General features: G+C 39.1%; 1 protein-coding gene across 4 annotated transcripts in view; it reads right to left on the bottom strand.

Moving 5' to 3' along the window:
* Positions 1-15,635, bottom strand: part of LOC124544681 (copper-transporting ATPase 1) — a 528,466-nt gene that overhangs the window by 1,458 nt on the left and 511,373 nt on the right. Inside the window, exon 24 of one of the 4 annotated variants that reach the window (XM_047123307.1) lies at positions 8,161-8,199. The exons of the other annotated variants lie outside the window; for them this stretch is intronic. Within the exon in view, the coding sequence (XP_046979263.1) occupies positions 8,172-8,199 (28 nt within the window). The 3' untranslated portion in view covers positions 8,161-8,171. The remainder of the gene's footprint in view (positions 1-8,160; positions 8,200-15,635) is intronic. 4 annotated transcript variants of the gene reach the window in all.

The following is a 15,635-nucleotide window of genomic DNA, read 5'->3' as shown; positions in this document are numbered from 1 at the left end:
AGGGTAAAAATCGTAGAGGGAGACCAAGAGATGAATACACTAAACAGATTCAGAAGGATGTAGGTTGCAGTAGGTACTGGGAGATGAAGAAGCTTGCACAGGATAGAGTAGCATGGAGAGCTGCATCAAACCAGTCTCTGGACTGAAGACCACAACAACAACAACAACAACAACAACATGAATCAGGGAATAGGATGCTTGAAGTTCATAAACTGTAGCGCAACCAGAGGATATGAAAAGAGAGACGAACTGGTTAATTTCAGCCCTCGAAATGATTAGTGAAACATACATTCATTTATGATCAGATTATTACAGGGTAGTAACAGTATCAGCAAATGAAGTAAGAGAAATCGTCACCATTATGAATGAAAAATACATAACAGGACAATTTATTATTAATGACAGAATTTCTGGGGAAATATAAGAGTTGTGAAAGGGGCATTTAGAGTTCTGCAGTGGAATTAATGTAGTTGTAGCAATTACTGGGGATGGGGAACTGACGTGCATATCACGAGAAGCTTGAGTAGTTCTGAATGTTTCTCTCACAAGGACGCCTCATGAATGTCTCAAAAAGGTAAGTACATTTTGTACATCGTGGTTACACAGCATACACACAAAGAGGCTTTGTGCCTCTTTGTTCATTTTGGCCAAGGGCTGAATAACAGATTGTAGTTTTGCCATGTATTCACTGTGTGCATAGTACTACTGTTTGCAGAAATAGAAAAGTGACAAGTAGAAACTGTGAGATTTAATTTAATTCTGATGATTTAACTGGCACGAATACAAATGATCTCTGTAGATTACCGATTGCCTCAATGGGCTCTCGATTACGAGAAGATGCTCTAGAAAACAACTCGTGAAATTGAGGCACAAGTTGCTGAAGAGGCATTAAATTGAAAGATAAGCAACTATCTTGGAGCCACAGTACATTTACTTTTTGCATGAAGTATTTTGAGACTGTTCATGGCTGCCATTGAGGATATAATAGGATTTTGAGAATGTCTCTGGAAATAAAATCCATTGTTGTACCAAACTCAAATTTATTGTGTATTTACAGAGAGCTTCTTCAGGCATTATTTTCATTAAGTGCTGCTGTTTGTTTTAAGGTTCCAAGTATAAGAATTTTGAAGCATCATATAATCGAAGGGAAGAGCAACACGCAAATTTATACAATGTCTTCATTTCCGAAGATAATCTAAATGGTGAGTGACTGTATGCCCTTCCTTTTCATAAGCAAGCAGTTTAGTTGGTATCAACTAAATTCATGAAGACAGACTTATGTGTGTACTTTGGGAGATAAACGAAAAATGCAGACATTAGAAACAATCAAATTTTGCATTCCTTAGAGAGTATCTCTAATAAAACTATGAATATGGTCCAGTCAATTTCGTTTGATCACCACCTATGTTCTATGCCAAGATGTAATAACCAGCCACATACAGCAAGAACAATGGAGGGGGGGGGGGGTGGGGGGGGGTTACATATAGTGTGTTGGGGGATGCTGAAAACAGTGCAGCCATTGTCATAATGCAGGAAGGGAGCGATTTATCTTATGTCCAAAAGCTTTTTGGCAAAGGGAAGATGCATTTCTGAAATGGCTAAATTTGCAGACTGGTAGCATGCCACTGTGGTTAAAGTATACTGTGCATGGAAAAGTGGTGCTACCCAAAACTAGTGCCGAAACAACTGTGGTGCACCACAGGCCATAGGTGAGGGGGAGATGTGTACGGGCAAACAAATGTGCAATTGTTGAGCAACTGACTGTCCATAAGAAACAAGGTGGCTACTGAAAGTGTCTCATCAATGACCGTTCAAGCAAAAGTTCCTGTGTACAGGCCTGTGCAGCAGATGCGATTCATACACCAAAGCCGACTGCTGCTCACTGACTATGAAGGTTGGAATTTGCACACCAGTACCACAATTAGATGCCCACCGAGTGGCAACATGTGACCTTTTCAGCTAAATCACATTTTATGCTCCATCAGACAAATGGTCATTGAGGTTTACAGTGTGAAACATTGGAAGTGTGTATTCGTCATTGCCATACTGGCGTATCACTCTGCGTGATGGTATGGGGTGCCATTGGTGACACATCGTGATAATGCACAACCGCATGTTGTAGGTCCTGTACGGGTCTTTCTGGTTACGGAAAATGTTCAACTGCTGCCCTGGCCAGCACATTCTCCAGATCTCTCACCAATTGAAAACACCTGGTCAATGGTGTATGAGCAACTGGCTTGTCACAATACGCCAGTCACTACTCTTGATGTACTGTGGTATCGTGTTGAAGCTGCATGGGCAGCTGTACCTGTACACGCCATCCAAGCTCTGTTTGACTCAATGCCCAGGCATATCAAGGCCGTTATTACGGCCACAGGTGGTTGTTCTGGGTACTGATTTCTCAGGATCTATGCGCCCAAATTGCGTGAAAATGTAATCACATGTCAGTTCTAGTATAATATATTTGTCCAATGAACACCCATTTATCATCTGCATTTGTTCTTGGTGTAGCAATTTTAATGGCCAGTAGTGTGTATTATATGAAAAAGAAACAAGTTTGAAATGTCAATTAAGTTGATTTTATTTGATCTTTATAATATTGTGTTCATTCTCACAACTGACAGCATTTCTAACTCCTATATGTATGTCTGGAGTTCCACAGCATATAAACAGAACTGTTGCTTATCATTGTTGTGGGATTGAAACACACACCTGAAATTGTTTCCATGGTAAACATGTTTAGTTAGTTTAGTGGAAGTACCAGGAAATCTTGTACTGACTGTAACTGCTGTTCTCATATTGGCATCTCCTTTATCTTCCTCCATTCATACAAAGCTACAGTACATTTATAAATATTTACTCAAAGCACCAGTTATGCACATGTGTCTGATAAAAGCTCTCGAGATTTATCACATATCGATTTGCAAGTTTCCTTTCTGCAGTAAACAAGATGATACTCTCTCTGAATGTGACAAAACCAATGTAACTCAATTACACCCATAAATGTTTCACATGAGAGTAAATGTCCTTCATACTTCCAGAATGAGATATGTGTATTTTAAGAGATCTGCAGGTAGAGAGACCAGTTGGTGTCCTCAACCTTCCCCACTTGTGTTTTTGAAAGAGTGCACTTGTTAGAGGTCAGAAATCATTTTGATCAGGGGTCTCAAAAAGAACAGTCAAATTCATGAAAAACTTGTGAAGCATCTATGAAAAAATGGAATACTGCTGCAGGCTCCTTAACAGCACATTTTAATTGATATACACTGTCCCATGGACCACTTCAAGATGCACAGGAAGAGTGTGTGTGAGGTTCTATAAGGTACAGACAGGGATATGGAGCCACGCAAATTCCAGTGCCTTGGCCAGCCTCTCTAGGGCTGGCAGTTGAGGATTCTTGGTGAGAACAGCCCAATTGAGGTAGTCATACAGATTCTCAATTAGGATTAAATCCAGGTATTTTGGTGGCCAGGGGAGCACATAAACTCCTCCCGATGTTCATCGAGCCATACGTGTTCACTGTGAGCTGTGTGACATGTTGCAGTGTCCTGCTTGCAGATTCAGTTATGCTGAGGAAAAGTAAACTGTGTATAGGAGTGGACATGGTTCCCAAAGATAAGTGCATACTTCTGTTGGTCCATTGTGCCTTCCAGAATGATGGTATCACCCAGGGAATACCACAAAAATGTTCCCCAGCGACGACGATTCCTTTAGGTTACTGTAATTGGTCAGACCCATAAATTTTTATGGTAATCCATTTTCTAATGGAAGACAATTGTTTCTAATGGTCATTGCTAGACAGAATGAGAAGTTTAATTTTTCTTAAATTGTTAACAAGTCATTTATACATGGTCAGTTAGCCACGTTACGCTCCTCTTTAGTTCTAATTACTTTTGAAAGTTTCCTCGATCACTATTATTTAATTTCAGAGATTCATCACTTTCATTTTGCCTGTGCTGGCAACAAAGCCAAGAAGCCTGTTGAAAAAAATTTGTTCACCGCCTAGACCTGCACTACAAAATGATGATGGTATCCATTGTGTGAACTAAATGACAGTGCTTTGAATACAGTACAGACTTTTAATCATTTGTTCACCATGTATTTAACATGTGGGTGAAAAACTATTCTGTTCTATTGTTCATTACCAAATATGTATTTTCAATGGTGCTGCCACACAAACTGTTTTTCTCGAATTGTTGCATCAATATTTCACATGTATCACTGTATTACAAAGCTTAGGAATTATCATTTCTTTCATCACATTCACAAACATTCAAAATTTACACCAACTGAACTTCCACAGGACACAGGTTCAATTATGACATAAGTCAGATAGTAAGGGCAAGGTGAGAATTTCATGGACGTGTAGAGATTTGTTGATGTCAATAAACATTTATTTTCCTTATATTCCATAAACAACAAAAGTCAAGTGTTAAACCTGATCTGTGGAACTGTTCTGTTGATACAGATTTTTTAAGTACAGTAGTTATGTTGAAAACTGAAATATCAACCCATCATAAAATTCTTGGATTTGGTTTATAGTACATCCAAAGTTGGGAAAGTTTTATAAGGAGCTACTCCACTTTCAAAAGTTGTGAAACATGTGATCACCTTCAAAAGAAGTGTAGCCACATATGAATTCAAACACTTAAAGGACACCACAAAAGTGTAGCTACATATCAACAAAAGGAAAAATGTGTACAATACAGTTGATATGAAAAATTAACCACGAATAAGTTTTATACAGCTGAATGCCGCATTTGTTGAATGTTCACCAAAAATTAATGCAGAAATGCATTTACATATAATTTTGGACTACATGATGTCCTTAATTAAAATTCCAGTGTCAAAATGCTGTAGAAAGATAACCATTGCTCAGAATCATATCAAATTTGAGTACAATATTATTGGTGCAGGGATAAATGTTTTGGAACGAAAAAAATGAAAATTTGACCAATAGATGGCACTGTAAGCATCAGAATACGCACACCACAGATGTGCATCACATGGCCTCCAAGACACCCAACACGACTGTCTTCATGAAGAATTGCGTGCTACTGGTAAAGCTCTTTTATTAAGGACACTGAAGGGTATGAAAAAAGGCATTTGTCTTATGTCTGCTAGGGGTCTGGAGAAAATAATTACAATATTCAAAAAGACAAGTTCTTTTGAAGTGCAGTGTGGCAGAGGGAGGAAAGCAGTTGACCTGACATCTGTCAAAGATGTGACCACAGCATTGCAGGAGGGGTCAAGCAATGGTGTGCGAACATGCAGTGCATTGGGAATTTTCCAAATATTGGACATGCCTGTGAGCATGAAACATACTGCATTACAATCCATACAAAATCACCCATGTTCAGGAGCTATTTCCTGCTCACCTGCCAGCAAGCTCACTCTGAAATTTCTTGAACACAGGAACTGGACAATGAATAGCAATGGAACATTCTGTGGACAGAAAGTCCATTTCCATCCCCAAGCCTGTGTCAATACGCAGAACTGTAGAATATGGGTAATGGAAAATCTGTGCACATACCAAATGGTACCACTCCAACTACAAAGGTGACTGTTTGGTCTGGGTTGACAGCACTGTTTGTTGTAGGATCACATTTTTTTCAAGATGATGAGTCCTCCAGGTCCTGTTACCTGTGCTGTCACTGGTAAACCTATGAGAGTCTGTACACCAATGCCATTCCAAGCATTCAACTGTGTGGATATGATAATTTTTATGCAAGATGGCACTCCTCTACACCTTGCACAGCCAATGAAGCAGCTGCTGCAGATGAATTTTGGAAATGCTAGAATTATCAGCTGTCATTTCCCTAGAGCCTGGCCATCCAGATGACCTAATCTTAATCCATGTGACTCCTCTCTGTGTGGTTATCTGAAAGATATGTTCGGTTCTCCAGTTGAATTGAAAACACACATTGCATAAAAGCTTTGGTTCTCTTTCTACAGCATTTTGAAAGTGGGACTTTACATATCCACACCCAGCATTTTAAAAGTAACCTGACTGACTGTGTGCCCCAATTTATTACTGTTGATGAAAGATGGCTCAACTACTTCATGCAAGAAATGAAACAGCAATGAAAGCAATAGGTGAAAGTTATGGTTCTAAAGAAAAGGAGTATGAAGCCAGTTCTGTTTGCTGATATTAAGATTATGGCTGATACTCCTGCAATGCAAAAAGAGCTATTTTTACTCATTACCTTGAAAAGGCTAGCACAAGCCTCCTGGATGAAACAAATGTGTAAACAGACTATGCCATTTAAAATAAAAGGAAAATAAACCATCTCCCAATAAGAAAATTCAGCTGACAATGGGAAAACTGAGGGAGTTCCTCTTTCAATTGCTGCAACATCCATCTTCTTTACCAGGTTTGACACCCCATGAATACCCACATGTAACAAAATCTGTGACTGGAAAACTGGGACTAATGATGATGTCATGGTAACTGTAGATGTGTTTCGTCTTTTAAGTGTGAACTATCATTTCTTTTGTACAGTCTGAGGCAACATCATTCCTTTTAGTTTTAGAAGAAGATAGTTTTGGGTTCCTAAGATGGGATACATGTGAAATAATGTGAAGAGTCTATTTGTGAAATAAACAGGCAATATCTGGTAGTATCATTTTACTTACATAAATAGGAACACATGCATTGTTGGACACTATGAGAAGGATCTGCTTTAAAATGGTCCTGTAGTAAATTCATTTACAAAATGAAAGAAATGGTTAGTCACTTTTTCAAGTTCAAAACCAGTCATCTGTAAGCTATTAGATATCTTTTCTGCTGTGATACCTGGTATTGTTTTTGGGAGAAATCAGTGAAGAGAGCAAATGTCAGTGCAAAATATAAACAAATAAAAATATTACTAGCCCTAAAGATAAAGTCATGAGGAATGACTGCAGAAGACTGAGCAGAACCGTTATATTGTCACAGTGCCATGTAACAACACGACTTACTTGCTTGTATACCATTCATTTCCTTAAAAGTGATCCTTCATGTCTGCTAAGCAATGTGTACACAGTCTGTATATATCAGTAGTGTGATATCTAGGTGTGCCAAAGTACTGCTTGTTACCTTCTCAATTTTGAAGATGTACATATTGTTTCAGATTTGCCATTGCTGCTACTCAAGGTACACCTTACACTAAACACTCTTTTGAATGGTGAAATAATTAGCTATGCCAGTAGGCCTAAAAACTGTTGTTTTCTTTTAATAAAAATTATGTTTTTTAGAAGTGGACAATTTATGAGCTTACAGACTGAATGTTATCGGTAATCTTTGTTCAAGGTTGCAGCAGTTTGCTGTTCATGTCCCTATGAGAATTTGCCAATACAGCCTGAAAATATAGCACAGTGTGAACCCCATTTCCTGTACCATCAATGTCCAACTGTATTTATATTTTTTAGATGGTATCAGTATTTACCATCTTTATAATGTTAGTTCAGCCAAAATATTGCAGTCTCAAAATACTGAAAAATGTGCCACAAATTTAGATAATAAAACCATTCAGATCCACAGATCTGACAACTATGGTGAACTGTCTTTCGGGCTTAAAAGTTCATAATATGAAACATCCAGTAAGTTGGAGCTTCATGTAATTTTATCATCAATTTTATGGTTTTATGTATGCTAACAATAAACTTGGTGGAGATGTCTTATCACTACCATGGGTAAGTACATAAAGAAAGCCACACTTACACACAAATGCTCATGCCAAACTGGAAAAAGTGCTGGTGAAGGGTGGCAGATAAGTACTAGTAAATTCTATGTTTATTACAATTAGTCCAATGTTAAGCCATTTATCAAATGGGGTACCACTAAAGGAATGACAATCTTTCCATAGAAATAAGAAAAAATTATGAACATATTAACAATTAAATCATTTTTTGTAATCACAATGTGGAAAAAAATATGACTGCATAATCTCACTAGGTAAATTTACTTCAGAGTTTTGTTATAACACAAATTAACACAGTCCAAATAAGAGATTATTAATAGACTCAATGGGATGATAACCACAAAAATTTAAATCCGACAGTGTCAGTAACATCAACACAAAAAACACAAGAAGCATGTGCTTTTAAAATCAGCAGACTTCAGTACGTGATGCAATTGGGAACTCCATTCTCCACACAAGGCACAAAATACCAACTTACTGTTCACACCTTCATCCCACAGGGGTTTTGTCCTCTTTCCTGTACAACAAAAAGCGTGATCACCTGCTAAATAATGTCCAATACTTCAATTGCTGCAAAGTATGAAAAACACACACACACACACACACACACACACACACACACACACACACACACACCCCAGAGTAATATTAATCTCACAAGCTGCATACTACCTCAGTATAAACTGTTAAGCTTGGAAGTACAAAAGATGCAAAAATACTGACAGTTTGCCTCATCAGTGAATATTTTTTATGAAAGTATATCACAGTTGCTGTCTGCCAGTGGTGTAGTTAGTTAGTTTTACATTCCACAGCTAATATGCACAATATTTTTAACTCAGTAATCTACTATAAAAGACGGATAATTGTGCTGTTGTGGCACATTTTATCGTATTAACAGAATCTTCCGTCAGTTCTTGGTAGCACAACATTATAATAAATGGAAGGCACATAATAATGATTAACAAATTATTTTGTATACAGGGTTATTACAAATGACTGAAGCGATTTCACAGCTCTACAATAACTTTATTATTTGATATATTTTCAAAATGCTATGCACACACATACAAAAACTCAAAAAAAGTTTTTTTAGGCATTCACAAATGTTCGATATGTGCCCCTTTAGTGATTCGGCAGACATCAAGCCGATAATCAAGTTCCTCCCACACTTGGCGCAGCATGTCCCCATCAATGAGTTTGAAAGCATCGTTGATGCGAGCTCGCAGTTCTGGCACGTTTCTTGGTAGAGGAGGTTTAAACACTGAATCTTTCACATAACCCCACAGAAAAAAATCACATGGGGTTAAGTCGGAAGAGCGTGGAGGCCATGACATGAATTTCTGATCATGATCTCCACCACGACCGATCCATCGGTTTTCCAATCTCCTGTTTAAGAAATGCCGAACATCTTGATGGAAGTGCGGTGGAGCACCATCCTATTGAAAGATGAAGTCGGCGCTGTCGGTCTCCAGTTGTGGCATGAGCCAATTTTCCAGCATGTCCAGATACACGTGTCCTGTAACGTTTTTTTTTGCAGAAGAAAACCCGTGAGACTGCACAAAACACGTTAACTTTTGGTGAATTGCGAATTTGCTGCACGAATGCGTGAGGATTCTCTACCGCCCAGATTCACACATTGTGTCTGTTCACTTCACCAGTAATAAAAAATGTTGCTTCATCACTGAAAACAAGTTTCGCACTGAACGCATCCTCTTCCATGAGCTGTTGCAACCACGCCGAAAATTCAAAGCGTTTGACTTTGTCATCGGGTGTCAGGGCTTGTAGCAATTGTAAACGGTAAGGCTTCTGCTTTAGCCTTTTCCGTAAGATTTTCCAAACCGTTGGCTGTGGTACGTTTCGCTCCCTGCTTGCTTTATTCGTCGACTTCCGTGGGCTACGCGTGAAACTTGCCCGCACGCGTTCAACCGTTTCTTCGCTCGCTGCAGGCCGACCCTTTGATTTCCCCTTACAGAGGCATCCAGAAGCTTTAAACTGTGCATACCATCGCCGAATGGAGTTAGCAGTTGGTGGATCTTTGTTGAACTTCGTCCTGAAGTGTCGTTGCACTGTTATGACTGACTGATGTGAGTGCATTTCAAGCATGACATACCCTTTCTCGGCTCCTGTCGCCATTATGTCTCACTGCACTCTCGAGCGCTCTGGTGGCAGAAACCTGAAGTGCGGCTTCAGCCGAACAAAACTTTATGAGTTTTTCTATGTATCTGTAGTGTGTCGTGACCATATGTCAATGAATGGAGCTACAGTGAATTTATGAAATCGCTTCAATCATTTGTAATAGCCCTGTATATGCCTACATGCTGATCATTTACAACAGCCCCCCCCCCCCCCCCCCAATTGTCTCCCCGCCTCCCCGCATATCTCTCTCTCTCTCTCTCTCTCTCTCTCTCTCTCTCTCTCTCTTTGTTTGAAAAAATTAAAACTAGAACAGTTGTTTGTAATTACAAATAGCAATTAATAGCATCAGCCTGAAAACAGATTGCTGAATGATACATATATAATAAAAATGACATTTGTACAGGATTCAGAATTTAGCACAGTATTTAATTAGCCAAGTATAGATAGTCAAGTTTCAGAAAACTTGAAAAATGCATCTCGAGTGGCCTTACCATAAGAATCGTTGTAACAGCTGTGCAAAATAATTTATGAAACTCATAGATCATCAAAATCTCATTTGTCACAGTCATCATCACCTGGTTACAAGTGTGGCATCTTCTGTCGTGACAACTTGCTTGACAGCATAGAAGGAACTTATTACAGAGAATGACATTGCTACAGTCTTCACTTCAGCACTCAGCACGACTTATATCTGGTCAGCAAGAGTAGTCTGAATATTATTTCATCAACTGACAATGTGTGTAAGAATAGAATGATTGTGAAAGAATATATGGTGCATGAAAAAGCAGTTGGCTACTAAACCCTGACAACTAAATTAAGGTGCATTTTATACACAATAAAAGCATTGAAATGCAGAATACAGCTTTAAAAAATAGTTTCCCGTATGTCGAACATCCCCTCAACAGGTCAGTACGTAGCAGCATGCCTTTCGTGCCATGCATTCAACTTACAGTGTCTTTGAGCCAGACATCAGTTGAATGTGCAACTGACCTACTCCAGCTTCACTGAGCAGTGTGAACAATTACGTGAAGGTGCTCATCTACGAGCAGTCAGCTAGTGCTGACCTTTCTGAATCCGGCGAGGTGAGGTCATCTGGCGGGTGCTGTTGCTCGACACTGTGGCCAGTCTTTGAAGATCCTGGGTTCAACTCACAGTGCCTGCATGATTCTGCCAGCTGCCATGTGCTGTAGCCAACCTTTGCTAGCCAGGAGCCTTTTTATGCTGTGCAGTTGAAACACTACTGGGTGAATGAGGACACCAATGCTTCAAGCTGCTGCAGCACTGCCACAGCATACCATCAGGGATGTCACGAGCTCACCCACTGCACGGATCCTGGATTGCAGTCGTCTAAGTACTATATAGTGGCATCAGGTAATAAAAATGCGGTTGTTTAGTAGGAAGTCTCAACTCCACACTCGCCAGGGTACTAGGGAACCCATTGCACAACTTCTGCATGTGCAACAATGTTGCCATGTTATGGTCCCAAGTAGAGCATCTCTGAACAACATTGCTCATTTAAGTATTTTGCTACAAGTCAGTCATTTTATAGTTCATACTTAGTTTTACAGACTGATGGGATGTAATGCCCAAAACAACTTTATTCAGAATTAGACAGTAGCTCTCCTTACTTCCCTGAATGACAGCTATCTCTAAATGTGGGTGAATGCGTGATAATGCCATTAAACCAAAGAAAAAACACAGCAGAAACTCATGACAACATTGGTGGTGACTCTCTACAGCATCTCATGTAGTTGGAAACATTGGTTCCCACCTGATCAACAAAATTAAACAACACCAGGTCTGGTTAGTATTTGAATAAGTGACCCTCTGGATATGCAGGATGCTGTCAACTCAGGACATCAAAGTTGTCAAAATGGGGTCCAACTAAAAGATTTGCACTGGGCTGGTGGCTCATACAGAGTTCATTTACTATGGTGTGAAATGAAATGGAATCAAAATGTGAAACTACAGGGTGGCACAGATAACAGCATAAAGGAAATGCAGTGAAATTACAGAAACAAAGAGCTGAAGTGGACTTCCCATTTATTTACAATGAAAAAAACACTGAAAATGACATTTTCAGAAGATGCTGAAAGTGACCACCTGCAACATCAATATACAGCTGTGCACGCGTAAGCATTTTCAGATATACCCAGTGTAGAGTTCGGATATCAATGACAGCAACTTCATGGCTGCTGTTGTGCTTCACTTTCTGTATTGTGTGTGGATTTGTTTCATAGACTTTGCTCTTCAAGTGCTCCCACAGGAAAAAAAAATCACATGATGTTACATCCAGCACACATGGTGACCATAAATGTTTGCCAAAAGTTCGTTCCTGAAGACATCATAGAATTGTCCCAGGGGTACCTTATATGTGTGGCATGTTTCCCCTTCTTGCTGGAAGAGGCAGTATTGTCCTTCGTGTTCAGTGAGCTGAGCACAAAATGTATCAAAAATTTACATATATGCAACCACATTGTACACCAATTCTTTCATCATGGAGTGGTTGCTGAGACACAGTGTGAGGGTTTCTGTTGGCCAGCACTTCATGTTCTGTGAATTCACATGATCAGCAAATGAAAGCATGCTTCATCACTCATGTAATGGAAAGGGTCTAACAAATCATAGCTCTCAGTTCTTCAAATCTCATATGGTGTAGTCTATCCTTCTGACCCGCGGTTCTGGGTGACTTTTCTGAACTGTACTCCTTTCCCTAAACCTCTCCAGTCATTTTACTTCAACCTTCTTCCAGCCCCTTCAACTCCTCTGCCAGGAGGAGGAGTCACTATACCTGAAAGTTTGTAAAATTTAAACCCTTGCTGCCACTTGGTGAGTAGATTCCATTTAAATTATGTTGTCAATAAATTATATTGTCAATAACTACAATATATTATATTGTCAATAATTGATTAAATCATTGTAAATGTTAGTCAAAATCCACATGCAGTAATCTACAAGTTTTGACTGTCATCCTTCCACAACTGCAGCAGAACTGTCACACAATATGGCTTCAAATTAAGACTTTTTAATATCCTCTGGCAACTCCTACAGACATGTGCCTGTTGGGCCAATTTATGTGTAACTTCTTTGGGCCCTGAATAATTCTTTGGAGAATGTCTACAATAACTTCTGGTTACACTGAAGGAATTCTTTGTCATTTTACATTTTGCACAAATCCATAGGTGAGCAAACTTTTATACAGATTCCATATTGCTCTATCTGCTGATAGTCCTCTATCTGGATACTTGACCCTGGAAATTTTGTGAGTTTCCTTAATTGAACCTGTTTTCACATATTCTTCCACAATTTCAATTCTTTCTTCTATCGAAAAAGTCATTTTACAGACCTCAAAGAGAATTGTCTAACTTCACCGATGAAATAAACTGAAGAATGCTAACAAACTATTGTTGCTGTGTACTCTATTTCAGAAGTCAAAATACTGCATTCATACTCAAAGGAGCAAAGTACCTGATGATGGTCGAAGTAGTGAGGACATAAAATGTAGACTGGCAATGGCAAGGAAAGAGTTTCTGAAGAAGAGAAATTTGTTAACATTGAGTACAGATTTAATTGTCAGGAAGTCCTTTCTGAAAGTATTTGTATGGAGTGTAGCCATGTGTGGATGTGGAACATGGGTGATAAATAGTTTAGACAAGAAGAGAATAGAAGCTTTCAAAATGTGGTGCTACAGAAGAATGCTGAAGATTAGATGGGTAGATCACGTAACTCATGAGGAGGTACTGAATAGAATTGAGGAGGAGAGGAATTTGTGGCACAACTTGACTAGAAGAAAGGATCAGTTGATAGCACACATTATGAGGCATCAAGAGATAACCAATTTAATATTGGAGGGAAGTGTGGAGGGTAAAAATTGTAGAGGGAAACCAAGAGATGAATACACTAAGCAGTTCAGAATGATGTAGGTTGAACTAGTTACTCAGAGATTAAGGAGCTTGCACAGGATAGAGTAGCATGGAGAGGTGAATCAAACCAGTCTTTGGACTGAAGACCACAGCAACAATAACAACAACTCAAAGGTGAGCCAGGCTACTTATAACTGTGCCACCCTGTAATAATGTGAAAGACAAATTGGTCCAGATGATTCTTGGAAAATGCAGTGTATCTGTTAAGGAATGAATACAGAATGCTGTTCCATTGAGTTACACCAGCTTTTGGCAGCAGACAGCAAACATTGTATGAATTTAAAGACACACTTCTAGGATCGGAATACGTTGGTATATGTACTACAAAGTGTTACAGATGCTCTCAGGGGATTTAAATGAGAATTTATGGAAGAATGATGACACTGTTCAGGGGAGCCATGTTGGGTAGATTTTAAAAAAACTGGTATTGGATGCAGTCAGTGCAGCAGGTCTGCCATTTTATTGTCTGTTCCTCATAATGATCACAGGAAAAGTTAAGAACAAAGTATTTAGGCTGTGTAGTCAGAGTGTCCGGACATACATTTCTGATTTAATAATTGTGTGACCTCCTAATGTTGCTATCTTAGAAAAATGAATAGCTAAAAATAACAATTCTATGTGGATGACATTTTATTCAGACACAAGTATATGTACTTTGATCATAACTGCTGTGTCATGCACTTGGGAGAGATTGACAAGGCCATGCAAGAACCTGACATTTTTGCAGGTCTACAATCTTACAGGCAACGGCCTTGTCACAGTGGATACACCAGTTCCCGTGAGATCACCAAAGTTAAGCGCTGTCGGGCGTGGCCAACACTTAGATGGGTGACCATCCAGCCGCCATGCGCTGTTGCCATTTTTCAGGATACACTCAGCCTCGTGATGCCATTTGAGGAGCTCCTCGACCGAATAGTAGCGGCTTCCGTCGAGAATACCATCATAACGACCGGCAGAGCGGTGTGCTGACCACACGCCCCTCCTATCCGCATCCTCAACTGAGGATGACACGGTGGTCGGATGGTCCCGATGGGCCACTTGTGGCCTGAAGACGGAGTGCTTACAATCTTACACATAGATCCCACTGGAGGTGCTGGACACCATTCTACAAGGTACTGTTTTATTCAGTTTAACACTGGCTACAGAAACCTATGCACTTTATAACTGCCTAGGTTGTTTTGAATTTTGCTACAATCACAGGCAGCAATAGCAGAATGAAGCAATCACTGGCAATAATAGCAGAATGAATCTACCACTCTGCAGCTCAATGTGTTCTGCTTCAAAACTTGCCAACATATTATAACATCAGCAATGGCATATGGCAGGCTGATATTTGTTGCCAATTCTATTACATTTATATACTGAAGATCCCAGTTGAGAATGGAAAACAAAACTTGCATAGATGGGTTCTGACAATAATATAAACAGTGACAACTTTGTCTCAATATCTCATTTGCTGACAGTCTTAATAGTTACAAATTCTGAAGATGTATACATACAGCAAATACTATCTGAATTGGAAAATAGTAATAAAAGGTTTTTTTTAAAGCTTAGATGCATGGAACAGAATACATGGTATTTTGTGATCCATTCCAAATCTGCTGTAAGTTGTTTATTAATAACAAATCCCTTAAAATAATCAGCCAATTTACCTTTCTTGGTTTCACAATGTCACCTCTCGAAAAACTTGATATTGGAGCAAAAGTAATATCATAGAATGTATGATACAATAAATACAGCACCAACAAACACAATATGGAAGGAAAAAAAGTATTGAAACTATACAAGACTATGGCAGTTCTAGCAGGTTTTACAGTGCTGAAGTGTGGGCCCTTACTAGTGTGCTAAAATATGCAACACAATTTTTGCTATATTATTTACTGGATAATTTGTA

Source organism: Schistocerca americana, chromosome 8, assembly GCF_021461395.2.
Source record: "Schistocerca americana isolate TAMUIC-IGC-003095 chromosome 8, iqSchAmer2.1, whole genome shotgun sequence".
In the NCBI taxonomy this organism is placed as follows: domain Eukaryota; kingdom Metazoa; phylum Arthropoda; class Insecta; order Orthoptera; family Acrididae; genus Schistocerca; species Schistocerca americana.
The sequence above is the reverse complement of the archived record's forward strand: the minus strand, read 5'-3'. Positions and strand labels throughout refer to the sequence as shown.